General features: G+C 37.0%; 1 protein-coding gene across 7 annotated transcripts in view; it reads right to left on the reverse strand.

Moving 5' to 3' along the window:
* ATXN2 (ataxin 2) overlaps window positions 1–26,829 on the reverse strand; it is a 107,576-nt gene that overhangs the window by 19,807 nt on the left and 60,940 nt on the right. For 3 of the 7 annotated variants that reach the window (XM_034672406.1, XM_034672402.1, XM_034672407.1), the window contains exons 6-18: window positions 24,772–24,896; window positions 23,233–23,324; window positions 22,111–22,308; window positions 20,479–20,657; window positions 18,394–18,603; window positions 15,696–15,878; window positions 13,613–13,810; window positions 13,139–13,246; window positions 12,817–12,887; window positions 4,099–4,403; window positions 2,691–2,754; window positions 1,968–2,120; window positions 1,524–1,584 (exon numbers count right to left, since the gene is read on the reverse strand). In XM_034672406.1, coding sequence (XP_034528297.1) covers window positions 1,524–1,584; window positions 1,968–2,120; window positions 2,691–2,754; window positions 4,099–4,403; window positions 12,817–12,887; window positions 13,139–13,246; window positions 13,613–13,810; window positions 15,696–15,878; window positions 18,394–18,603; window positions 20,479–20,657; window positions 22,111–22,308; window positions 23,233–23,324; window positions 24,772–24,896 — 1,947 coding nt within the window. Of the gene's footprint in view, window positions 1–1,517; window positions 1,585–1,967; window positions 2,121–2,690; window positions 2,755–4,098; window positions 4,404–12,816; window positions 12,888–13,138; window positions 13,247–13,612; window positions 13,811–15,695; window positions 15,879–18,393; window positions 18,604–20,478; window positions 20,658–22,110; window positions 22,309–23,232; window positions 23,325–24,771; window positions 24,897–26,829 lie in introns of all 7 variants that reach the window. The other 4 variants (XM_034672405.1, XM_034672401.1, XM_034672403.1 and 1 more) reach the window with 2 other exon arrangements.

Here is a 26,829-nt window from a genome sequence, read left to right on the forward strand (position 1 = left end):
AATGGCACTAAACGAACCTTTCCTCCATCTGAATTTTTTTAGATCCACAGAATAAAATTAATCCTAAAACTACGTAACTTTAAATTATCTAAGCTACAGTTCTTTCAGCATGTTCCAGTATTCAAAGGCAAAAGGATACCATACTTGTTTAAAAAAAAAAACAAAAACAAAAAACTAAATTCAATTAACATCCACAAAATGATGATTACCTCAAATACTGAGGAAAGCTCGTTAATTTGAGAAGTGGAAGTTCTAGGTCAGGAGAGTATTACTGGGCATTGAGAAATATCTTTTTAATATAAATCATTCTAGCGCCTGGGTGGCTCAGTCAGTTAAACATCTGCCTTCAGCTTAGGTCATGCTCCCGGGGTCCTGGGATCGAGTCCCGCATCAGGCTCCCTGTTTAGTGCGGAGTCTGCTTTTGCTTCTGCCTTTGCTCCTCCCCTCTGGTCATGCTTTCTCTCTGGCTCTCTCTCTCAAATAAATAACCAAAATCTTAAAAAATAATGATAATAAATCATTCTGCTTTCTACAGTTTAATAAAATGACAGCAATTAAGAGCTCTCAACTACGTGGATGGCAAAAAAGGACACCCTTTAGCATTTGCCCACATTGAAAGATTTCCTTTTAAGATCAGTTATTTTTTTTTTCCATGAAGGCTGTTTAATCACAAGTCTAGAATATTAGATTACACAACATTCTCATTTTTTTTTTTAAAGATTTATTTATTTGAGGGTGGGGGGGGCAGAGGGAGAAGGAGAGAGAATCCCAAGTAGACTCTACATGGAGCCCAACGCAGGGCTCGATCTCACGACCCTGAGATCAGGACCTGAGCCAAGACGGAGAGTTGGATGCTTAACCAACTGCGCCACCCAGACGCCCCACAGCATTTTCGTTTTGAAAGATGAGGAAACATCTCTCTACTATGAAGATTTTGATGGTTTCTGAAATGAGCTGCCCTCAGCTCAAAAAGAAATTCTGGACTGGGGGAGGGGGGAGTGTATGTCAGTATGAAATAAAAAGGTCAATAACATGGTAAATTAATTTAGCAAACACTCCTTTCAAATTTAACAATGAGAACTACAAAATTCAATTACTCTTTTTGAAGAGGATCTTGAACAATCACAACTGATGAACACTTCTCCTCCCCTAGTTTTGTTCAAAAAATGCATCTGAGGGGCGCCTGGGTGGTGCAGTCTGTTGAGTGTCCGACTCTTGTTTTGGCTCAAGTTATGATCTCAGGGTTGTGAGATTGGCTCTGCCCCAGTGAGGGGTCTGCTTGAGTTTCTCTCTCCCTCTGCCCCCTCCCCCTTCTCTCTCTCTTCCTCTCTCAAATAAATAAATCCTGGGGCGGGGGAAGTGCATCCAAATGCCTTACGTAATGTTGGGTATCACAAGTCGATGCATAGGCTCATCAAAAGTGAAAGCTGAACTACAAATATTCATTCGTTATAAATTAGTTACCTAATTCATGCAGCATGCAGACTACAAGCAAACACAGGCAGGATTATTCTCACCTTTACCTGCTCTATATGTCTTGGCTTGATTCACTGGCATGGGCGTCATAGGTATAGGGTATAAAGGCTTGAGGGAATTAAAAAAAAAAAATGAAGATTAGGCTTTTCAGATAATAAGAACATATTTTACTATTTTCTCTTAGTTGTTTATAGCTAGAGAGCTAGCTCTGAGATTTCCTGATTCTCCAGGAGTCATTAAAAAATAAAATCACACTCACACCTAAAAGGACAAACCCCAAACTGCAGTAAATCTAAACTGTCTTTCTCACCAGAAAACAATCTCAGATTTGGGTTTTTACACTAACAACACACCACGCCGTGGCATGCCTCCCCCTTTCAAATATTTTTGTTTTGTCATTACTGCCTTAAGTCAACACACACCGACAGAGTGCTTGGTGTCAAATACAAGTAACTAAGGACGGTAAATGAACATCAAAATCTAGGACTTACTTGCACGCCTGGGCTCACTGGAACGGGATACATCATATTTGGTGCAAAACAAACAGGCTGAGTATAAACTGGAGCTGGCTGCTGATGGCCCACCATAGACGGGCTAGGTTGTGCTTGAGGACGAGGTGAAGTTGGGGTGGTAGAAGGCTTTGGCTACAAAAATAAAAATCAACTACCTTAAGGTGAAAAGCTAACTATTATTGCAATCTGAGAACTGATCTTTCCCATCTTTCAAAGTTTTACTTGCGTTTAGTGCCCTTTAATGAAAAAAAGTTTTAGAAAATAAACTTCCATGTTTCAAATAAAAGGAAAAACACTTAGGTAGAAAGTTAACTTGCCAACTTATCAATAACACTTTAAAAATAGTTGTGATTTTTAAAGAACTGAAGAAAGTGTTTTTAAAAATTAAAAAATAAATATCTTACAAATCCAGTAGAATAAAAAGTTTAGTATAAATCTGAGAGCCTGGCTAGCCAGCCAGTCAGAAAGATCCAAAGAGTTCACAGATCACATCTAATTGATGACAAAATAAAACAAGAATCTTTTCAATGACTCAAAAATATCCATGAATGACCATATAAGAAAAAGGAACTTAAATTCCAAGTTGTTTCAGCATCCTGTAAGTGAGTTTAGATGGCAGGTATGGGGAAAATACTACTACTACCAATAATAACTTTATTTTTTTAGAGACTATGATTATACCAAAGATATAAACAAACTTACCTGAGAAAAGGAACGAGGGTTGAACTCCTTTGCATTAGGATTCAAAGTGGATTTTCTCACTTGCCTAAACCAGGGGAAAATTAAAAAGGGCCAGTAAAATCTGCATGGAACTTGTGTTTCTCTCAAGTATTCTATACCTTTTTTTAAAATTGCTAAACATACATTAAACAATTCTTACTAGATCACTAATCAATCCTCTCCATTAAAATGCATACACGTATTTCCCAATCCTTAATCTGATAAAGACAGGCCAAAAGGGGCAATTTTTTTAAAAAGTGGGGGCACATGGGTGGCTCAGCTGGTTAAGCATCTGACTCTTTGATTTCGGCTCAGGTTATGATCTTGGGGTCCTGCGATCAAGCCCTGCCTCGAACTCCGCACTCAGTGGGGCATCTGCTTAAGGACTCTCTCCCTCCCTCTCCCCCTACCCCTCCCCAAACCATGCACACACATGCGCGCACGATCTCTCAAATAAATAATCCTAAAAAAGTGTTAATATATAATTCTTCTCTCAGGCAATCAACAAATCAACTTAAACTGAGAAGACAAAATATCCCAAAGCAATCCCTAACATACCGATTCTCTAGAATGCTGTTCATTCGTTTGTTCTCTCTCTTTCCTCTTTTCTAATATTTTAAAGTACTCTCTACACCCAACGTGGGGTAGAACCCACAACACTGAGATCGAGTCACACGCTCTGCAGACGGAACCAGCCAGGGACCCCCCCTAGCATGCAGTATTTTCTAACATGACAAAATGTTTTCCTACATGACACACTTTGGGAAGAATCATGACTCTAACAAAAATTTTTGCCTCACATTAAGAATAAGCACTCTGACAGATCAACAAGCTGCATTCCAAAAGTTCAGCTGTAAATGGACTGTGTGGAACCCAGAACAGAACAATTAACAGTGGTTAGGTTCTGAGGCTAGCCCACAAGATCCACTCGATAATATTATCACATGTGGAGAATTAAGTTTAGCTTAAATCTAACAATTAACATTGTTTCTGACGGAAAACATGCTGAATTCCAAGTAGGGGCACCAGATACTTCTTTCTTTTCTTGGCAGTAGCAGTTCTTGGTTCTGGCAGCAAGGCTGGGAGGTGGGTAATGACTAGCATCCAGGGAATATACTTCCCAAAACTCCCTGTACATTTACAGAAAAAAATCTTTCTTAATTTAGTCTAGATTTTGGCCATGGGGAACAAAAATGGGGAAGGAAGGAAAAGGAGTACAGAGTGCAAAGACTGAATTTACTTAAGATGTCATCTGTTTAGACTAGTTGTTTGTAACATGAGGGCTACTTATAAAGCAATCCAAAAGTCCAGATAGTTTCTTGAGCTGAAAGCCCCTGTACACTTAGGAAAAAGTAAATAACAGGATGTGCTCAATTCAAAGTTTACTCACTCAGCTGCATCTTTCTTCTCCTCTTTATCATCTTTCTCTTGTTTACATCCTGGACTGGAAGTCTGAACCCCTTGGGATGTGACCTCAGGTCCCCTCTTGTGCTCCGTGTTACTGAGGATTGAAGGGGAAATGCTGGGACTGTTCGGTTTGCTGCTGCCACTGGTGCAATTGCTGCTGCTATTTTCAATGAAAGAATCCTTAGCATTTGGTTCAATTTTGTCTTTGATCAAATCTCTTGATTTTTCTCCCTCTCTATTTTTGTTTAGCAGTTGATCCATAGATTCAGAAGTAGAACTTGGCTGTAACTAAATAAAGGAAATAATTATACTTAAATATTTTAAATAACTCTATAATCAATTTTCTCCATGAGTATAAGCAAACTAATATTATTTGTAAGCATAAGATATACCAAATAAGGCTTTTTACATACTTTCAGAGTAATGTACTTATTATAAAGCAATAATAACAGAACATACATACAACACACCCATAGTCATCTAGGCACTCAAATGTCCTAACCTCAAAAGTTAAATATTTATTAACTGCTTAACCATGTGTCAGAAATTGTACCTGCTGGGTATGGAAAATAGGGAAAAGGTATCCTCACAAAGCTTACCACCTGGTGAGATCAGGTACCTAACAAAATGTGGTAAATGCTACGGGATGCTAAAGGAAAAGCAATTTACAGAAAAAGAAGGTTTCTCAATGGAAGTGTCATCTAGTCTAAGGTATAAAAGATTGGGGGTGGGGATAGTTTGGAAAACGGAATTGTCTAAGCTAAAGAAACATGTTTAAATACCCAAGGGAAAGGGAGAAAGAGAAAAGCACTAGTGGACTAAGACCTGGGCCTGGACTCAAGAAGTGGTGGGCTGGCAAGTCAGAAGTAGGTGGATTCAGAGGGACGCTGGACTAGACAGGTTGGTCAATTAGACCTTCTAACCTTACTAAAGAAGGACAGTGCAAAATGCAAGTACCACGAAGAAGAGTAGAAGACAAAGATGTTAGTGAAGTAGACGCTGGGGTTTTTAAGTTTACAGGCCAGAAGAAATCAGTGTTACTACTATCCGAAGATGATTTAAGATGCCACACTCCAAAGAAAGAAAAGAGGAGGAGCTGAAGGAAATGACAAGAAAAAGAGAAGGAGAGAGGCACCAAGCAGAAGCAGCCAAAGTGGCAATGAGAATACAGCAGCAGCCCCAGGCAGCAAGAAGGGACTGTAAGGGCTGGACAGAAACAAACTCTCTCCTCAGCCTCAGGACAAACATTAAAGTCTCACTACTCAGGCCCTTGGCATGCTGGCATCTTGGGGGCATCTCAAGCTTCACTGCATCACCAATATAGTTATAGAATCCACAAGTAGGTGATAGGATCATTTATTTGGATCCAGTGGCAACTTAAGTCACAATATAGGAATTTAACGTTTAAGCCAGCATTTGTTCAGATAAGTCTTTAGTAGAAGCTACCTGCATAACAGACCCACTGTATACTGCATAAGATTTCTTGAGTATTTACAAAAGTCTTTGAGGCAAAAATGAGACTTTTTTTATGTTATTCATATAATGGAAAACATACCTAAAGTACTCACTATGGTTTGGCCACTGTTCTAAATGATTTACAAATTCATTCATTTAGTTGCTACAAGAGACCTATGTGATGTAGACACTATTATCACCACCTTGCAAATGGATAAACTAAGGCACAATTCATGCTATTCAGAGATCTGCAGTATACTAAGTAGACCTAAGTGAAAACAGAGATTTTCCCCCCAAAATTCAACCACTTTTTATTGAAACATAATTAATGTATAAACGTATTAGTTTCAGGTATAAACCACAATCATTCAATACATGTATATGCTGCAAAATAATCAATGTTTAGTTAACAGCCATTAACTGCACAGTTAACAAATTTTTCTTATGACAAGAACTTTTAAGATCAATTCTTTAGCAACTTTCAAATATTACAGTATTACTGATTATAGTCACATTGCTGAACATTTACCCCCATGACTTATTTCATAAATAGAAGTTTGTATCTTTTGACCCCATTCACACACTTCATTACTCCCTGCCTGTGGTAACCATCTATCTGTATCTGAGGGCTTTTTGTCTTTTTTTTTTTTTTTTTTAAGATTTCACACATAAGCAAGATTATGCAATTATTTGTCTTTGTCTGACTTATTCCACTTAGCGTGATGCCCACAAAGCCCATCCATGTTGTCATAAATGACAGGATCTCCTTCCTCTTTATGCCTCTATATCCCCTTATATGTGTGTGTGTGCACAAGCACATCTGTATCTATATTACATATACACATATGTGTGTGCATTTGTATATACATTTACACATACACACAAATTTTTCTTTATCCATTCATTCTTCAATGGACACCTGGGTTGCTTCCATGTCTTGGCTACCGTAAATAATGCTGCAATGAACATGGGGGTGCAGCTATCTTTCTGAGTATTTTTATTTCCTTTGTATAAGTACCCAGAAATGGAACTGTTAGATCATATGGTAGTTCTTTTTTTAATTTTTTTATTTTTGAGGAACCTCTATACTGTCTTCCTTAGCAGCTACACCAATTTATGTTTCTACCAAGAGTGCACATATCTTGGCCAGCACTTGTTATTTTCTTAATTTTTGGTAAATAGCCATTCTAAAGGTGTGGGTGATATTTCAATGTGGTTTTGATTTGCATTTCCCTGGTGATTAGTGGTGAGCACCTGTTCATGCACCTATTGGCCATCTGTATGTTTTCTTGGAAAAGTGTTTATTTACATCTTCGGCCATTTTTTTATTTTTTTATTTTTTTTAAGATTTTGTTTATTTATTTGACAGAGACAGCCAGCGAGAGAGGGAACACAAGCAGGGGGAGTGGGAGAGGAAGAAGCAGGCTCACAGCGGAGGAGCCTGATGTGGGGCTCGATCCCGTAACGCCAGGACCACGCCCTGAGCCGAAGGCAGACGCTTAACCGCTGTGCCACCCAGGCGCCCCCATCTTTGGCCATTTTTAAATCAGTTTCTTCTTCTTCTTCTTCTTCTTTTTTTTTTTGCTACTGAGCTGTAGGAGTTCTTTATGTATGTTGGATATTAACTCCTTACCAGTTATGTGATTTGCAAGTATTTCCTCCATGCAGTAGGTTCCTTTTCATTCTGTTGGTTTCTTTTGCTGTACATTATTTTTGCTCTTTTTACTTTTGCTTTTGATGGCAAATAAAAAATGACTGCCAATCATTGCCAATGTTAAGGAGCTTAATGCCTATGTTTCCTTCTAGGAGTTTTTGTTCTTTAATCCATTTTGAGTTAATTTCTATGTAGAGCATAAGATGGTCCAGTTTCATTCCTTTTTTTCCCCAGTTAGTCAGTCAGTCAATTATTTGAGAGAGAGGAGGAGAGAGCACGCACACGTGAGCGGGGGAAGGGGCAGAGGGAGAGAGAGAATCCCAAGCAGACTCTGCACTGAGCTTGGAGCTGACGCAGGGCTCAATCTCCTGACCCTGAGATCATGACCTGAGCTGGAATCAAGAGTGAGATGCTTAACCAACTGAGCCACCGAGGTGTCCCAGTTTTATTCTTTTAAATGTGGTTGTTCAGTTTTCCCAACACCATTTAATGATGAGACTGTCCCTTCCCCATTCCTTTTTTTTTTTTTTTTTTTAAGATTTTATTTGAGACAGAAAGTGCACGAACGGGAGAGGAGCAGAGGGAGAAGCAGACTCCCCGCTGAGCATGGAGCCCAACGTGGGGCTCGATCCTAGGACCCCGAGATCATGACCTGAGTTGAAATCAAGAGTCGGATGCTTAATCAACTGAGCCACCCAGGCGCCCCTCTCTTCCCCATTCTATACTCTTGGCTCCTTTGTCAGAAATTAATTGACCATATATGCATGGGTTTATTTCTGGGCTCTCTATTTTGTATAATTGACCTATGTGTCTGTTTTTATGTCAAGAACATACTTTTACTTACTACTGCAGCTTTATACATAGTTTGAAATCAGGGAGCATGATGCCTCCAGCTTTGCTCTTCTTTCTAAAGATTGCTTTGGCTATTTGAAATCTACTGTAGTAGCACACAATTTTTAGAATTGTTGGTTCTATTTCTGTCTCCCATCCAAGTACTAACCAGGCCCGACCCTGCTTAGCTTCCAAGATCAGACGAGATCGGGCGCACTCAGGGTGGTATGGCCAGACTGGTTCTATTTCTGTGAAAAATGCCATTGCAATTTTGATAGGGACTACACTGAAGCTCTAGGTTGCTTTCGATAGTATGAACATTTAATGGGAAAACTGAAATTCTTATGTGACTAAGAGAACAAGAAAATATTGCCAGTAAAACACTGAGTTACGTTTTTTTTTTTTGGTAATAAGAATATTTATTGAATACATACTATACGTGTTATGTACTGTATTAAACACTTTACAGTAATATCTTATTTAATTCTAAGAACCCTGAAATTGGTTCTACAATAATCCCATTTCAGCTTGGGAGAAGTAGATAACATGCTTCATTGTTACACATATGGTATTTGTAAAGGTAAGAGTCAAATCAGACAGTCTACTTACCTCTAAACCTCATTCCATTAATCTGTAACAGATAAAATTACTAGGAATTCTTATACAAATACAGCTATCAGCAATGTGCACATACTGTATTAGACCTTGCAGATGGCTGTCAAGGAAAATGAAAAGAAAAAACAAAACCACAGAGTACTCCTATCTCTCTCAATGAAAGACTAGAGATTTCTGTGAATCACCATAGTTTAAGGCCATATGCGTATCATGAAGATGCTCTGATGATTCATTCACTGAACAGTGGCAGTACAGCCTATGCATTAGGTACCATCCAAAGCACTACTAGAAATTTAAACACACAGATGGCCAGGCCTATCTTTTACTAGCCATGTGATTCTGAGCAAATTATTTGTCTTTACCTCAGTCTCCTAATATACACACTAGAAATAATAATAGAGCCCACTTCAAAGGGATGTTAGACAATAAAAGACTTATCACATAAGCACTGAGGACAGTATAGGTCATGTAGGAAATATTCGATATGTGTAAACTACTAACATTATTTTACCCTAAGAGAAGTATAAAGCTCGCCCTCAAACATTTTTAATACCATTTCCTTGTTTTCCAGTACTCATTTATGGACCAGAAAGTTACTTGTAAGAGACTTAATAATACATTCAATTATTCACGCTCCCAATAGTAATAAGATTAGAATGCCTGAAGAGGTAGAGTTCTAATCCTACAACTACCCGGACTTTGTCAAGTGTTAAAGAAGTTTTATAGAAAGTTGTGAACTGATAATATGAAACCAAAACGTTTTCTACTAAATTAAGTTATAAGCTTTTTAAAAATACACTACCTCTATTGGCACCTGGGTGGCTCAGTCAGTTAAGCACCTGACTCTTAATTTCAGCTCAGGTCATGATTTCAGGGTTTTAAGACTGAGCCCTGTGCTGGGCTCTGCACTGTGCATGGAAGCTGCTTTAAGACTCTCTCCCCCTCTACAGACTGCCCCTTCTCTCTCCACCTTAAAAAAACAAAGCAAAACAAAACAAAAAGACTAATTCTAATTGAGACAACGTGTTACTGACATAAGAAGAGACATACAGATGTATGGAGGAAAATTCAGAGTCCAGTAATGGAATTTCCACATGAGTGCAAAGATTATTCAATTATCTTTTTTTTTATTTTATTTACTTATTTTAGAGAGAGAGAGAGCGAGCAAGCACAAGCAGGGGGAAAAGGCAGAGCGAGAATCCCAAGCAGACTCCACGCTGAGTGCGGAGCCCGACACAGGGCTTGATCCTATGGCCCTGAGTCACCACACGAACCGAAACCAAGAACCTGACAACCACCAACTGAGACACCCAGGCACCCCCAATTCAGCATCTTTTAAAGAGAAGGTGCTGGGACAAGTAAGAGCAACAAGCGAAAGAATAAATCTGGAAACCTACCTCACACCATATAAAACAATTACTCAAAATGGATCACAGCTCTAAATGACACTCTTAGAAGAAAATAAGACTAAATCTTTATGACTATGGATTAAGCAATGGTTTCTGAGATATGACACCAAAAGCACAAGGAACAAAAGAAAAAAAGAGATAAAGTGACTTCAATAAAATAAAAAATTTTTGTCCTTTAAGGGTCAACATCCAGAAAGTGAAGAGACAACCAACTGAATGGTAGAAAAAAATTGCAAACCATGAATCTCATGTGAGACTTGTACACAGAATACATAAAGAACTCAGTAAGACAACTCAGATTTTAAAATGGACAAAGGATCTGAACAGACCTTTCTCTAAAAGATTTACAAATGGCCAATGATTACAAATGGCCAATGAAGACATAAAAACTTGCTCAACATCGTTAGCCAATAGAGAAATGCAAATCAAAACCACAGTGAGATACCACAAGGATGACTCTAATAAAACAGACGATAACCAATGTTGGCAAGGGTGTATGTGGAGAAACAGAAATCCTTATATGCTGGTGGTGGAAATACACAATACTGTAGTTCCTTTGGCAAACAGTCTGGAAGTTTTCCTCAAAAGGTTAAAGACAGAGTTACCAGAGGACCCAGAAATTCTACTCTTACGTATATACGCCCAAGAGAAATGAACATATACGTCCACAACAAAAACTACGCTAATGTTCACAGCGGCACTATTCATAATAGTCAAAAAGTGGGAATAACTCAAAGAGACATCAACTGATGGATAAATAAAATGTGGTCTATTCATAAAATGGAGTATTATCAAAAAGCAATGAAGTACTGGGGCCCCTGGGTGATGAAGTTGGTTAGGTGACCAACCCTTGGTTTCAACTCAGGTCCTGATCTCAGAGTTGTGGAATCAAGCCCCACCATTGGGCTCCCTGCTCAGCAGGGAGTCTGCTTGAGATTCTCTCCCTCTCCCCCGTCCCTCCCCCTGCTCATACACACTCACTCTCTTAATAAAAAAAAATCTTAAAAAAAAGCAATGATAGATGCTCCAACATGGATGAACTTTGAAAATATTACGCCAAGTGAAAGAAGCCAGACACAAAAGGTCTCATATCATAGGATTCCATTTATATGAAATGTCCAGAACAGGCAACTGTATAGAAAAGGAAAGTAGACTGTTTAGGAGCTAGGGAAAGGGGTGGGGGGGAGGTGTTGGAAAGCAAAAGTGACTGCTAAGGTGTATGGGGTTTCTTTGGGGGGGGGGGAGAAAATGTTCTAAAATTGTGGTAATGGTTGTACAATTCTATAAATATACTAAAAGCCACTGAACTGTACACTTTGTATGGCTAAATTGTATGATATGTAAATTATATCTCAATAAGACTGTTATAAGAAAGATACTAACTCCCATGCTTCAAAGTAAAAATTTTTCTTTCCTTCATAACATAATAAATTCAATGTAGTAGAAGGGACTGAACGCTTGACTGTAAAAAGTAATGCTGAGAAAATAAAAGGAAGTACGCAATATAGCACGAGCTCATTTACATCATATGGAAGATGAAGCAAAATAATATCACCTATTCTTTAGGAATCTATTCAGATGCAGCATAAAGAATTGCTCAGGAAAGAAACCCTTCCCTCTGGCAGGAGGGTGCAGCTGAGGAGACTAAGTACACAGGAGGGCTTTAACTGTGTTGGTGTGCATGACATATTAAGCTGGATATCTAGGCATTCAGCCATAATTCTCCGTATCGTGTCCATGGATTAGCTATGGCTTAAAAATTAAAATTTAAATTCACAACCACTAACCACATTAAAGCTGAATAAACTGTGTTAAAATGAAATGTAATATTCTGAATGGTGTCAATAAATATGAAGCTATCATCAAACAATTATTTTTAGGAAGCTAACGCAGACTAGGAAAAGGCTGCCTTTTGCCTTCGACTGATTGATCTCTTAAGTCAGATGTTTTTTCCAAAGGCTGATAATCAGATCTTTTCCTCTAAGAAGCTAAGTTTCAGGATGACTTCCTGAGTTGGTCCCAAAATGACTTGATATACAAAGTGTATTATAGTAAACATTGTGCGAAAGAATGCAATGTTCGTCCAGAAGAGATTAGAGTATGTTCAGCAAGTTTTAAGACAGAGAAATGGTATGAGACCAATTTCTATCACGATACGTTTGTGTACAAAGTGTAAATCTGCAACTACCTCAGAACACCAGGGTCCATTACATCTTCCACTAGCCCCATCAGATAATTAATGCCTTGGCTTTGCTCTACTTTTCACTGAATAATCAAATGGCATCAAATAATAACTTACGTTATGACTGGCTTCGAATGTCAAAATTTTATTCTCTTTCATTTGATATCTGTATAGTTCTCAAAGCTCCTGATTTTAGTTGCCTACTTGAAAGCACAGGCAGGGGAACCTGGGTGGCTCAGTCGGTTAAGCGACTGACTCTTGATTCGGCTCACGTCATGATCTCAGGGTTATGAGATCGAGTCCTGTGTCAGGCTCTGCATTCAGCCCAGAGTCTGCTCAAGATTCTCTCTCTCCCTCTCCCTTTATCCCTCCACCCCGCCCCCAAGTTCACTCTCCCTCTAAAAATAAGAAAATAAATAATTAATTTAAAAGCATAGGCAAAGACAACTTAATGTTTAGCTTTCTAAATACACGGTTCAATGTTTCTGCGTATGCATATAGTCCATTTTTGTAAATGAAGGAAATTCTAATTCATTAATCAATAACAACACTTACCCTAAAATCATTCTTAAACTTCTTTAAGTCATCAATCTGTTTTCTATGTTCAGAAACAACTGGTGATATACCTGTAAAATTATGCACTGTTAAATATAAATCTATTGTAAATCTTTAACTTAAAATTCTTTTAGGATGAGATACTGGAAATGAAAATAATTCAATATATTAATTACAGATTTTGACCTCTGTCAAATTATGCATTTAAATGTACACAATCCTAAGAAAAAGCGTTGACCAAAAACAATCTATACTGGGCATGAGTTTAGACATCTCTTTCCTCTTTCCACAACTACACTGAAAGACCTTTTAAAGCTCTAACCTTTATTTTCAGTCTTTGAGAAGCTAGGTGATGTCTCACTGGGCTTCATATTTTCTTTATTCCCTGCAGGAGAGTTCTGCCGCTGATCTTGAAGCCTGGAATCCTTAGCTAAAAAAATACATATTTAAAATAATAATAATAAGATGGGAAAACATTCAACAATTTTTATTTCCTATAGTTTTTGGGAAAAAAATTTCTATTTAACCAGAGCTTTTCTCCTTCGCAGACAAATGAAACAGCAACAACTTTATTTATATTGATATTTACTACCTAGGAATGCTAACCCTTGTAAAAACAGACATTCAGTAACAACACAGATGAAATTAGTAGTATTAAACAACTAACTAAATTTACATAAAATTTTAAATATATACTCAAATACATACCTATGAATAAACATAGCATTTTTCATATAATTAGTGTTAAACTTTAACTTCACGAATGACATGGAGCTGGAAGCCCTTTCTTACATACCCTCAATAGATGGGGTAACAGCTCTGTTGGATGCAGGACTGGCAGGCGTAGGAGATGCAGCTGGAACAGGCATAGCAACCGCTTCGGCTGGAATAACACCAGCTTGCGGGGAAGCAAGAACTGGCCCACCAGCAGTATTTCCAATACTGTTCTGTCTGGGAGACCTGGGTCTGTGAGTTTTAGGGGATAATCTTGGAACTACAAGAAAGAGAAAAGTTATCCATTACATTCTCAGCCCAAATGTCATGTTCTCAGAGAGGCTTCTTAGAAAATCTAGATAAAATGGTCCTAGTCAACCACCACCCCAATTACTCTTTATCGCATCACCCTGTTTTCTTTTCAAAAGTCTTAGGGAATAGTGGTGGTGACTGTAAACACAAATACCTGAAGAACGAGAGCAATTACTATTATCTAAGTACAACTGTAGTTTTTCCTTGTAACTAAACATTAGGAAAAGATTGATTAGATCAATTCTAAAAGGCAGTACTTTAAATGAAATTAGAAACCGGATTTTAAGAGAGGATAAACCCCACTTTTTAAGATGAAGACAGAAACATTCTCCACTAAGAAGTGAGATGTTTCCTTAATAGTGGGGTGGCAGATCCCAAAGAAAAAGGCTTATTTGTGCCTCCCTTAAATAATAAACTCAAACACGAGGTTGCAGCCAATCCTGTACTAGCCACCTCATCGGGCACTTTACAATAACTAAGGAAATCGGGGAACCAATTTAGCCAAAAGCAGAAGGTAATCCACCAGGGTTCCTGTTCCACCTGACCTCAAGTAAACAACTAATAGGTTTCCTATCCCATTATAAACCTATTTGTAGAACTCAGATTCAAAGGTTTAGAGAAAATGGTTCCATTTGCTTCAATTTAGTCATTTTTTACTTTAAGTCACAGGATCACAGAAGGAAACTATCTGACAACTGTCATTTTTCTAATTAGTATAAAAAACAAACCTATAACACTATCCTGAATGTATTTCAAATAACAGTTTTTATTGTTTCAATTCTGTAATTATGTTGTTACTCTCAAAATTCACTGCCAGATTCTCTGAGTAATGTCAAATGATGAATGGTACAACTGAAGAAATAAAGATTTTTAGAAATTCTATTTTCTTGTTAAGTGAATTATTTCCTTCTAATAATATCTAATTTCTAATTAGATTATGTTAATAAAATATCTAATATCTAATTTCTTTTGGTCTTCCTTGAAAACCAAAGAAGAAAACAGAACATACAAAGGAATTTACCATAAAATTATACATACGTGATGCTGAGCAATGTGTATCGACTAAATTTAACAGAGCTGGGTATATTTTGTTTAAGCTTAAAGATCTTTTTTCTTTTAAAAATTCTATGTGCTGATTAAGACAGATTATGACTAAAAAACCACAATCACTGTATGTTCCAACTCTCCACAGTTATCATGGAAGCAAAACATTAAGTAGCAAAAGCAGTTTTGGACTAAGCTTACAGTTACTCTTTTTATATATCCTTTATACTTTTATAGCTGCTGTCAGCACATTCCTCAGGCTAATCACAGATAAAACTTGGGCCCGTCATGTATGTTTGATATTCCTTTTAAGGGAAATACAATCAGGAATTAGTGCCATATACAGATGCTATAGAAATACACAGCACTGTAAGCCCAAAATAAATGTTTGTGGAATGAATCCACGGACAAAATTGCTAAGACGACAGGAAATATGGTCTGTCCAAACGATGTTACACACTGTATTTGTTTTATATTTGAGTGGTACTTTAAAAAACTATGAAGTAGATTCCTAACTTACGAATCTCATATGAATCTTATCACAAGTCCATAAAGTAGAACAGGCAAAAATTACTCTAATCCATTGAGAAAACTGAAATTCTGAACAATCACATGGTTTGCTCTAACATATGGTGAATATGTGGTGGAAGCTAGAATAAAAATACAGGTTTCCCAATCCCTGGCTACTCCACTAATTTTAATATATACACTTACGATTCCTCACACAGAGCTCGAGCTCAGCCCTTTTTACATGCAGCAGAGTTACAAAATGAACACTGTCATTATGCTCCAAGCCAAGTGTTACCTACCCCCGCTGACCACCGATGACCATGTGCCCCCCGCAGGACTAGTTCTTGCTGCTGGAGGAGCAGCTGCTTCACTTGGTGGGGTATGGGATACAAATTCTAGGCCACTGGAAATGGAACCCCTCCCAGCAGAAACTCTGTGATTTCGAGGGTGTCGCTGGGCCTTTGGGGACATCCTTGGAGGCCCTAAGAAAGGAACAGTGAACATCACATAAATGCTACAAGGTCCATCAGTACAACTTTTCTGCTAAATACATATACCCTATTCACACATACACACACTCGCTCGATCTCGCGTTTCTCCTTGGTTATAAAAAAGAACAAAAACAAAAAACTGTATTTTGGGGCATATTCTTTCAGAATTATTTTGTGGAATGCCACAAGGTTTTGTAAATAAATTTAATATTATTTCCCTGTGTTTTAAAGAAAGGGAGGGATGAAGTTGGTGTTAAGAAATTAAACAGATGTGTAACTCTTCAAAGATTTTTATTCATTTGTTTACTCTATATCCATTACTGTGGGAATATAAAAATATAATAAAATGTTAATAGAACTTACAGTTACATGATAGGATGAGTCTTATTTTACCATATACTTTTAGCTTTTTCCCCTCAAACTTTCTGTATTATTTCCAAAATTAGAAAAAAAGATTTTGGAAAAAAAAAGAAAAGACTATTAATCCCTATATACTTTTATACTATTGAAACATGGCGATAAATTTTACAACCCATGCCTTAAAACAGTCTTCACCTGTAAGCAGTTTATCAGACTGAACAGGCTATGAGCTGAAAATTCTACTGTTAAGGCATGACTTGAAAGACTAAAATAACTGGCATTTGTAGAAGAAATTTGTACTATATCAACTGTCAAAAATTCCCAATCATTAATTGTCACCCCATTAGTGACTTCTATTTCTAAAGAACTCTACTCTGCATTTGAACAAAACAATCAGGTGAAATTAGTGGACAGAATGGCTCTCAGTAGAAAAGCCAGACAGTGCTAATACTCAGCAAAACTCATCCCTAATGTCAAAGCCAAGGGTCCTCACCCTCACCTTCCTGTCAAAATCTTAAGATTGTCAAATAAATTTGTACCCTCAGGAGGAATTTAATCATGGACACAATCTTAAAAAGAAATGCTAACGTTATGTATTATAGTTTTCAACTGGAGAGGTGATTTATATAAAAAAAAAATAACTTAAGAATTAGGTATATGCACAACACATAAACTTTTTACATCCATTTAGAGAAAAAGACCAAGAAAGCTGGTTGGTATAGCTCAATGAAATCAAACTCTAACTTGAAAAAAAAAAAATTTATTCTTTTTGGTAATACATAAAATACAAAGTACTCTCCCATATTAAACAAAGAAAACCACTATATTCAATAGTTCTATGTTTGAAGTTCACACTTGAAAAATGTTTCGGTGTCACCTAACTACATGACTGGAAAACATTTTAATTCAGATTATTTAAAAAAAAACTGGATAATGTAGCAGCTCTGAATACGTGGAAGGTCTACTTCCACGTGAACAGTCCCTCCGTAAGCAGTCTACAACTTAACTGTAGTAAAGATGTTCATACTCACTAATGAGTCCTATTTTACTCAAACAATGTACCATAATAAATAGCACAACAGATTTTAACTTTTCATTTAGTGGCCACCATTACAAGCACTTTCTAGCAAGGAAGCTGCCTTGAAAATCAGTGCAACATGCTGTTCAATGTTAGCCACGTTAGTCAGGATCACATGACCTCCCCCTCCTGCCTGTATGGCAATAATTTACTAAAAAGCAGCCAACATAGTTTTCTCCACTTTATGCCAGAAAACTGTATTAGTCTCAGCATAAGTTCTATCAACTACAGTTTTAATGAACAAATCAGATTAAAATATTAACACAAATACCCTGAAAGAGTATCAAAAGTACTTATCATTCAGAAAATAGGTTTTTAACATATGCACTGCATTTATATTAAACCGTGACCTTTCTACAATACCTCCATGTATTTGATATGTAGCAATGGTGGACTTAGCACCAAACATTGCATGAGAATGACAGGATTTTTTTTTTTGACAAGGGCAAATGGTTTTTACTAACAATGTTTTAGCTTAGATCAAGGACTTCTTCCAGATTAGACTTTCACTAGAAAATATTACAAAGCTAATTTTCTTGAATACCCCAAACCTAAAACCAATCTCTGTATTAAAATCTAAGAGCAGACACAAAAAGTTAACTATATGGAATGTCCCTTATAAAAAGGACCCCTAAATCACCATTACTGCCTATGGCCAACAGGTAGGTTCACTAGTACCTTGGCCAAGGAGCTATAAAATGATAGGTTCTACAGTAAGCCCAACGCTGGGTGAATAAAGTTCATTGTTTTTCATTAACTACTGTTTATACTGTATATTGAGAGGGACAAAAATCTGGGGCAGACCTTCTGGGGCTGTAAAGGAGCATCATTATCACCAGACAGAGATAAACCCCCATTCTTATAATCCAGGATAGTTCATAGCTTTACACGGCATTTATCAAATTTCTAATGAACAAAAGGTTAATAGAAGTAGTTTTAATAAACTAAAGTTAAAACACGGAAATTATAGGTTATTAAATAATGAAGAGGAAACTATTTTGTAATTATAAACTCACATAGGAGTTAAACAAAGACAAACAAAAACATGAACAAATTGTGGTATTGTACCTTCTGAAGACATGCGTTTAGGCATAGTAGAGACAGGAGCTGGAGAACCATGAGCAGAGGGGTGAGACGGGGGTCTGGATGGCCGCGAGGGGGGCCTGGAGGGCGGCCGTGTAGGGGTGGCTGCCCGAGGTGGAAGAGAGTTGGGACCTGACTGGTAGCGAGAAGGTGGGCGAGAGGAAGGAGATGGGCAAGGCGATGGCCAGGGAACACCTGACAGAACAAATGATATGAAGGAAAGTATAAAAACTAAAGAAAAAAATGAGGGAAAAAAGTAAACAGAAAAAAAAGTAAAATGACAAAAATGATTTCTTGTACATTTTAACCCTTTGAGGACAGTCATTTGATTTGTGATTAAGTTTTAGCATAACTTAACTGACATAAATTCACATTTTACTTTAACCTCCTTAAAATTAAGTCTGTTTAAATGAACACACGTTCCCAAAGGGTTAATTAGGATCTACACATACTATTGAAGAAGACAGTTAAGACTTTCCTATTAATCCTGCTTCTGTAACTGTTTCTCAATAACCAATTATTAAAAGGAGTATAATATAAACTAGATAATTTCACACAATAAATCACGAAACTCAGGAATAAGATTACTTACTATACTAGTTCTAGCTTTTGAAATATGAGAATAAGCAGCAGCTATTATATCCCATTAAAAATGCTGGTTTTTATATAACCATCTGTGATTTTCATCTAGTTTGCACTTGAAGGTAAAATTTAGTTTGAAATCTCATTAAGCAAGTCCACTTAGTAGAAATAAAACATTACTTCTATTCTTTATAGAGTCACAGGAGTGACAAAGGTTAAGATCCATTGCCTTTTCAAATAACATTTTAATCTTATCAAATTAGAAAAAGTGGGGGGACCTGCTAAATAATTTATGCAGTTAAACACTTATTTAAGTGACTGCTTAATAAACAGTGCAACTATAGAGCAGTCATCACCAAATAAACTGACTTTGATGGATATGCACAGGTCAAGATACAGCTAATGTGTAACTTTACATATCACTTACCTTAATCTTAGGAAAGAAACAGTCCAGGTCTCCTCTCCACAGGGTTCCACACACTTGAGTATCATACATTTCCTAGCCCCCTTCAGGTTTTTTACTTGAAAAATTCTGTTCATGAACTAAAATTCTTTACTCAGTGAGCAAAGACATTTCACCCCCAATACTAAGTACAGAAAATACTCAAGAGTGTTTATTTGGAGAGGAATTCTGGAGAAAGACTCAACAGAAACAACTGAAATTGGAAACTTAGTGTTCTCTACTTTTCTAACTTTCTGAACCTAAATATCTTGAACCGAATGTCCATTTTGTTCCCTAGGTTAGGAACACAGTACCACTATGATATTTCCATATTGCCTATAGTACTGCAGTCCAGTATCCCTGACTCATATGAAAGATCCATGACCGATGAGCTATATTCGATCTTGGACTTAGAGGTAGAGCAGAAAAGTATCTTCCTATTAAAGATGCAAGTCTCTTTCACTGTACTTATGGTAAACTGCAATATCCACCCTTCAACTAAGAGTTGTTTTTATTGTTTTTTAAGCACACTTCTTTCCTCATCTTCACTTGACTCTTGGCCATGTCTTGTATAGCAAGTTACCTCGAAATCCTTTCTTGAAGTAAGAATATAAATGTGCAAATGGTTAATGAAAATTAATCTATATTAGCCACTGAGTGTTTCACACAGACTAGGATTTTCCATATAAACTATGTTTAAGTAATTTTATCATCCAGAGTTTTTAAAATTGAGAACCTACCCAAAGTTTCCAATTTCGTTATATGTGGAGTGTTTTTTTGGCCAAGTGAACTGTCTTTGGTTAAATTTAGCACTTTATCTTAATACATGAGTATTTCACCACACTAAATACCATATATGCCAATGACTTACACTAATTTTACTAATTTGATATCCACAAAGGCAAATTTTAAATAGATTTGAAGTAAAAGCTACTCCACAGAAATCACTGAAGGTGTGCATGCTCTTACCAATTATGTTAAACTTAAATATTCAGAAAACTATTTATTTGATCAAGGACATTGACAAATTTGGTCAAAATACTTGCCTCCATTAACTACTCTTTGGTCTGAACCAGAATTCGGGTTGAAATCTGAAGTGTGAGAGGTGGATCTTGGCGGCATGGAGCCCGATCCAGGCTGGCCCATACGCGGTGAATTCTGTCTCCCACTTCCCCAGGATATGACTTCTCTATTTCTTTGTCCAGGAGGAATATATTTATTTTCCCTGAAAATAAGAGATCCTCTAAATCATTTTATCCTAAGAGATACCAGGCCAATGAAACAAATCCAAAAGTAATTTAGGCAGAAGTGAAGGCTTGTTATAAAAAGGTTAAACACTAAACCAAAATGTCTCACTCCCAAACACCCGTAATTATTCCATGTTACCCTGAGGTCTAGCCTCTGGCCTTTTCTTTCTCTCAGATTCTCCTCCTAAGCAAAAGTTTAACAGATTTGTGTTCATTCTCATCCTACTTCGCCTCTAAATGGCTGAGTCTATCAAATATGGCCTGTTTTCTTGAAACTTTCTTTGTCCTTGGCTTTCTCTACTTTGTTTTCTCTTGGATCGCTTCTCTTTGTGGCTATTCGTTGGTTTTTTTTTTCATTCAATATCAGCAATGCTGACACATCCTAAATCCACACTGCCAGTCCCACAGTCTCAACATCTCCCACTGAACAACACTTTAATTCAAACCATCAGACTCTAAGCTATGTCTTCAAGAAAGAATTTATATCTTACTCTTCCAGGTATGTAGATGTTTCTCAACACATTTACGAATAAATGAATCAAAGACCTGCAAGCCCCTCAAATGCGATAAATTTAACAAAGGGCTCACTCTATCTCCCCTCAAATTTGCTCTGTTTTCTAACTCCATTATCAGTACAAATATCAATCAACTTAGTTATTGAATAAACCTCAGGCTCACCCATGGTTTTTCTAACCTTTCTCTCACCAGCCCTGGCCTAGATGGTTACCAAGTTCTCACACTTGAACAATTTCAATACACTAACTGGTCTCCTTGTTTCAGCCAATTCTCAGATGTCCTAGAGTTCGTTCACACCATCCTCTGCCTACAGGGTGCTCTTTAACAGGACACAAACCCTTCACTACCTCGGTTTCTATCACCGGCTGCCACCACTGCACCCTCAACATCACCCTTTATTCCAGATGTATGAAACAACCAGCCTTATCCTCGGTTGGCCAGGTTCTTTCACGTGTCTTTTCATCATGCAAGGAATGCCTCTTACTTCTCTTTTGGGCAGCAGACAGGGCTACTATCCTATCATAAAATGTCACCTCGTTTGTGAAGTGTTCTCTGACCTCACTGGTTACATGCTAGTTCTTTCTCACTCTGGACACACCTCTAATCTAGCAAATCCTAGTGAACTGCTATTATGTTCTGTGCACCATTCCCCCATCTGATCACTCTTCTTTAAGTAGCTCTTCCAAACCTGGGCTCGCTCATCACTGTACTTCCAACGCTTGGCTTCATAGAGCTGATGCTCAAACAATACTTTCCAAAATTACTATAATCTTTTCTCTAATAAAACCAATTCCACTTGCATTCTCTATCTAAGCTACATTAAAGGAAGATGAAATATAATAATAATAATACACCTTCTCACACAGACCTTGAGTTGTGTATCCAAAATACTGCATCATGATTTCCTTTAAATACCTAGTGTTTATGCTGTGGCCCTCACGTTCACTGGAATTTCTCTGAACGGCTGTGTATTTTTCTTCTTCACTCCTATCATCATTTTCCAGGGCCACCCGGGCTTTGTACTGAGCACTTGATTCAATTTCTTCTGCTAACTGGTTTGCCCTTGCTTCTCGTTTTAAGAATTCTTCTGAGTTATCCCTTTCTAAGGGTACCCTGAAACACGAGGGAAAAAAAAAAAGGAAATTTAAAGTCACGGTTTATATATCTGTTCCAATCAACTATTAAGAGAATTGAGAGAGTTTGAAGGACTGATAAAAATATAAAATTACAGTGATCTACTCATGTATAAACCAAATTAGAAATTTTTTTTGTTTCACTTTTCCCTAGAGGAATATAACATTTCCTAAACTGGTTAAATTGACTATTCTCCCATAACACCTACACTTGCAAACTGAAAGTTTTTACAATGTAAAAAAACAAAACAAAACAAAACAAAAAAAACCAAAACCAAAATCTATCTAGAACATAAAATTAGAATATAGGTAAACTAAGCTACATTTACCCCGTTTTAATGAGAATTTATCAGCTTAAGTAGTAACAGGATTAATTCTTTCACACAATTGTTTAACTTAAAATCTGACAGAGGGGAGGGGCGCCTGGGTGGCACAGCGGCGTCTGCCTTCGGCTCAGGGCGTGATCCCGGCGTTATGGGATCGAGCCCCACATCAGGCTCCTCCACTATGAGCCTGCTTCTTCCTCTCCCACTTCCCCTGCTTGTGTTCCCTCTCTCGCTGGCTGTCTCTGTCTCTGTCAAATAAATAAAAAATAAAATCTTTAAAAAAAAAAAAAATCTGACAGAGGGGCACCTGAATGGCTCAGTTGGTTAAGCATCCAACTCTTGATTTCAGTTCAGGTCATGATCTCAGGGTTGTGAGATCAAGCACTGTGTCATGCTCCACACTGGGCATGGAGCCCGCTTAAGATTCCCTCTCTCCCTGTCACTCTGGCCCCGCCCCCTCCCCCTCTTAAAGTAAAATAAAAAAAAAATCCAACAGAAAAATTTATTCAATATCCTAATGTAAGTCGATGAAAATCAAAGACAAATGTACTAAATACAAGCGAATTTTTTAAACTTACGTATATGAAGATAAACTGCTATCATATGTAGACACTACACCATAATTTTCTTCATTATATCGAAACATATCATTGGGATCCCATCCATTAGACTAGAAGAAAATAAAGTTAATTTTTCAAAATGACAAAGTATTTGTGTTCTTTAATTCAAGTACAATCAATATCTTACATTGACAGTATCTATCATCTGTAATAGCAAAATCCAGCCACAATAGTTAACCACTATTAACTTCTCGGGCATAATTCCAGACGCACTCTATGGATTCATTAAGAACATAATCAGTTAGATCAAGCTCCTTTTTAATTCAAAGAGGATCTTCTTGTTCTGTAACTTGGTCTTTTAATAAGTCTTGAATAACTTTCCATATCAGAATACCATTCTTTTTAGTGGAAATACAGTGTTTCAACTGAAAGGAGATACAATAAATCTATTTAACCCATACCCTACTGATGGACAGGATGTTTCCAATTTTTTACTATCAAGAGATAATGCTGCAAAAAACATCCTTACACATCCTTATTTGCATGTCTTATGGATACAACAAATTCTCAGAAGTGAGACCAACTGTAGGTGTATTTTAAACTTTTATAAATATTGCCAGAATGCTCTCTGGCAACTTATGGGTTTATCCACCTCACTATCAGTAAAAAAGGAGTACCTGCTTCGTATCCTACATAGGTGATGTGGTGCAGAGACCTGAGAACCTCCACATTAGGTTATATCGGATTCTTTAAAGTCTGAAAATGAATAATGATGTGTTGCCTATGTATTTTCAGTTTTATAGCCGGACTTAAACATTAAAAACAGATTTGTTATAAAGACTTCACAATATTCAATGAAAGGTTCTTCATCCAATTCAAATTTTGCTACCTAAACACTCGTTTTTGGCAAGAGACTTTGCTTTCTCTCTCTCTACCTTAGAAACATAATTTATAGAATCCTAATGATAGTCTTTACTACTAAGCGTTCGATTTATAGATGATGTGTTAAGGGAAAAGTAAAAATAATATACACTAAAAAGCTTTTAGAAATAGCAGATTTTTGTGGAGAATGATCCTAATTTTAAGACCAAGAAATCTACTTACTGCTTTATTTCTAATGTAACTTAACGATGCATGTTAATAATATTGAGTACCTCTTCCTCAGACAAGAAGCCCAAGAGTCGTACCTCTAGGTAAGGTCAAGAGATAATTAAGATGCTAATTTCCTTAGGCTGCCTTATTCTATAAAGCATTCGAAGCAAAACATGCCAGTATTTCCAGTTTCCCATGCTTTGCAACTTAAATTTCTAAGTTGCTTATTCTGATTTATTTAAAAATGTGGAAATCATTCATAAGCATCCCAAAGAAACATTTGTCTGTATTTTTTGCCCGGGGGGGGGGGGGGGGGGGGGGTTTGTGTCTCTATTTAGACAAAACTGCTGCTTTAAATATATCCACTACAATGATGACAACATACTTAAATTAAAACCAAATGATAAGATGTCACACCACATCACATGACCACAGTCTGATGCTAAGCAAAAAGACTTCACTTACTACATCATTTTCCAAAGCCTCTAGTTCCTCATTGGTAGTGAGTTCACCTGCATCCCAGGGCTCCAGGTCCTTCTCTTTGTGTTCACCATTCACTTTAGCACTGATAGCAGAGTCAGTAAAAGCATCTGCAAAGGATGGACTTAGCTGAAAGATCATATAGCCAGACAATGGGCGACACTAATACACACATAAATTATCAACAGAGATATGCTAAAAATAATTATGATACAGAAAATATAACATTCACTAATGGTATGCTTTCAGATATATAATGCTTCTAATACAATAATCTTCAAAAAACTTTCAGTAAGGTATGTTCTTCCCATATAATTTTAAGCCACATGAACTGTTTTAATGTATTCACACAGGTCGTTAAATTATATTAAAAATAATTTTGTATTTCAGAAGTGATAGGTGTTATAACACCTAGTGGGCAAAGTGATAACCAAAATAAGAAATTCAAGCCAGGAAATTTAATTTAAGCCAGGTTGGCACTACAAACCTAACTAGCTCTTACCTCCTCTCATCCTAAACTAGGGGTGGATGGGTATGTGTACATGCAAACCAGGAAATAAAAGCATAACTGCACCTGAGCAGCACGGCTCACACTGCTACCAATTTTAAGAGCTAAGAGTGTACCAAGGGGGATCCCCAAGAAAAGCAGGCTCATCTGGAGGTAGGGTGGAGCATCTATTGGAAGCTTACTGCACTTCAGAACAGCTCCCTAAGAGGTTCTAATAGACCGTTGTTGTCTTCATAATGCCACTTTCGGCTGGAAGCCACTAATGGCCCTAAAAACTTGGCTTTATGTGACATTCACCTAAGTCAAGCAATACTCTCTATCATCTTATAGTTGTACAAATTCTTGGTAAAAATTAGTTTTGCCATTTTATTTTCAAGAATGTGAAATCCTTCACATAATAACTTACATTAGGATGCTGAAATTCCCTATTTTCTCAGAAAACTAGACTAGAGGAAAACTCCAAACCAGCCATGTCATCTTCTACAAAAAGCAATATGATTATTAATTTATACTGCTGATCCTATTCATATCGTAATCACATTATTTTTAAAAGCACTACTTCAGTGAATAAAGTATTTACTTAAATGGAAACCCAGCACTAAGGATGATACTCTTTATCCAAGAAATTAAAGCTCAAAGCAGCAAGAGATATTTTTACACAACCACATAAATGGACTTTTCTCACTATAGCGTGTGTGTGTACATGTGTGTGCATGTGTGTGCCAAAGTATTTAGGAAAGACAGGGACTGAACCAAGCTGTTCTCAAATTGATAAATATATTTTTATCAGCATTATTCTAAATAAAATCAAAAAGGATCCCTGATTGGAAGCCAATGTGGAAAAGCAAGCATCTAACACTTCACCGAACCAAGTTTTACCCTCCTAATCACAATTTAGCCTATACTAACAGGACATTATTAAGTAACCTATTTTTTTCATTACTACATTTTTATCATAAATTTCTGTTTACAATACCAATATTGTCAAAGGAATTAACTACTCACATGTTGTTACCTAGCATGAAACCTTTCTTCTGAGGCAGTAATGGTGGTGGTGGGGGGAACACAAAAAGTGTGTTTCTCTTAATCAAGAATGATATTCTTTCATTTTAAAACCTCCTCCAAAGAAAGTCTCTTTTTAAAGATGAGTAAAGAGTTTAGAGAAAGTTTAAAAAAAAAAAAAAAAGAGCAGAAGTAGACAGTGAGCACAAAAATGAGGCTATATAGTCAGGATGCTGGGGGAAACCCTGGTTATAAATACCGGTAAATACTATATTTCAGGTCAACACTGTACTATTACTATTAGCTAGAAGGAAGCAAACCCGGGATATTTCATTCTACACTGTTACCAATATCTAATACTATAAATTCTGAAAATTTCATGTTTGCAATTTTTGAAAAACAATGCTGATATTAAATAGTACAATTTGTAGCCAGGATTTCTGCAAAGTTCGGAAAATCAACTGGCTGTAATCTAATTGCAATTGTGGGAATTTTGCATGTGGATTTTTCTAATGCCATGTGAGAGTATATTA

This window comes from Ailuropoda melanoleuca, chromosome 12 (genome assembly GCF_002007445.2).
Source record: "Ailuropoda melanoleuca isolate Jingjing chromosome 12, ASM200744v2, whole genome shotgun sequence".
NCBI classification, from domain to species: domain Eukaryota; kingdom Metazoa; phylum Chordata; class Mammalia; order Carnivora; family Ursidae; genus Ailuropoda; species Ailuropoda melanoleuca.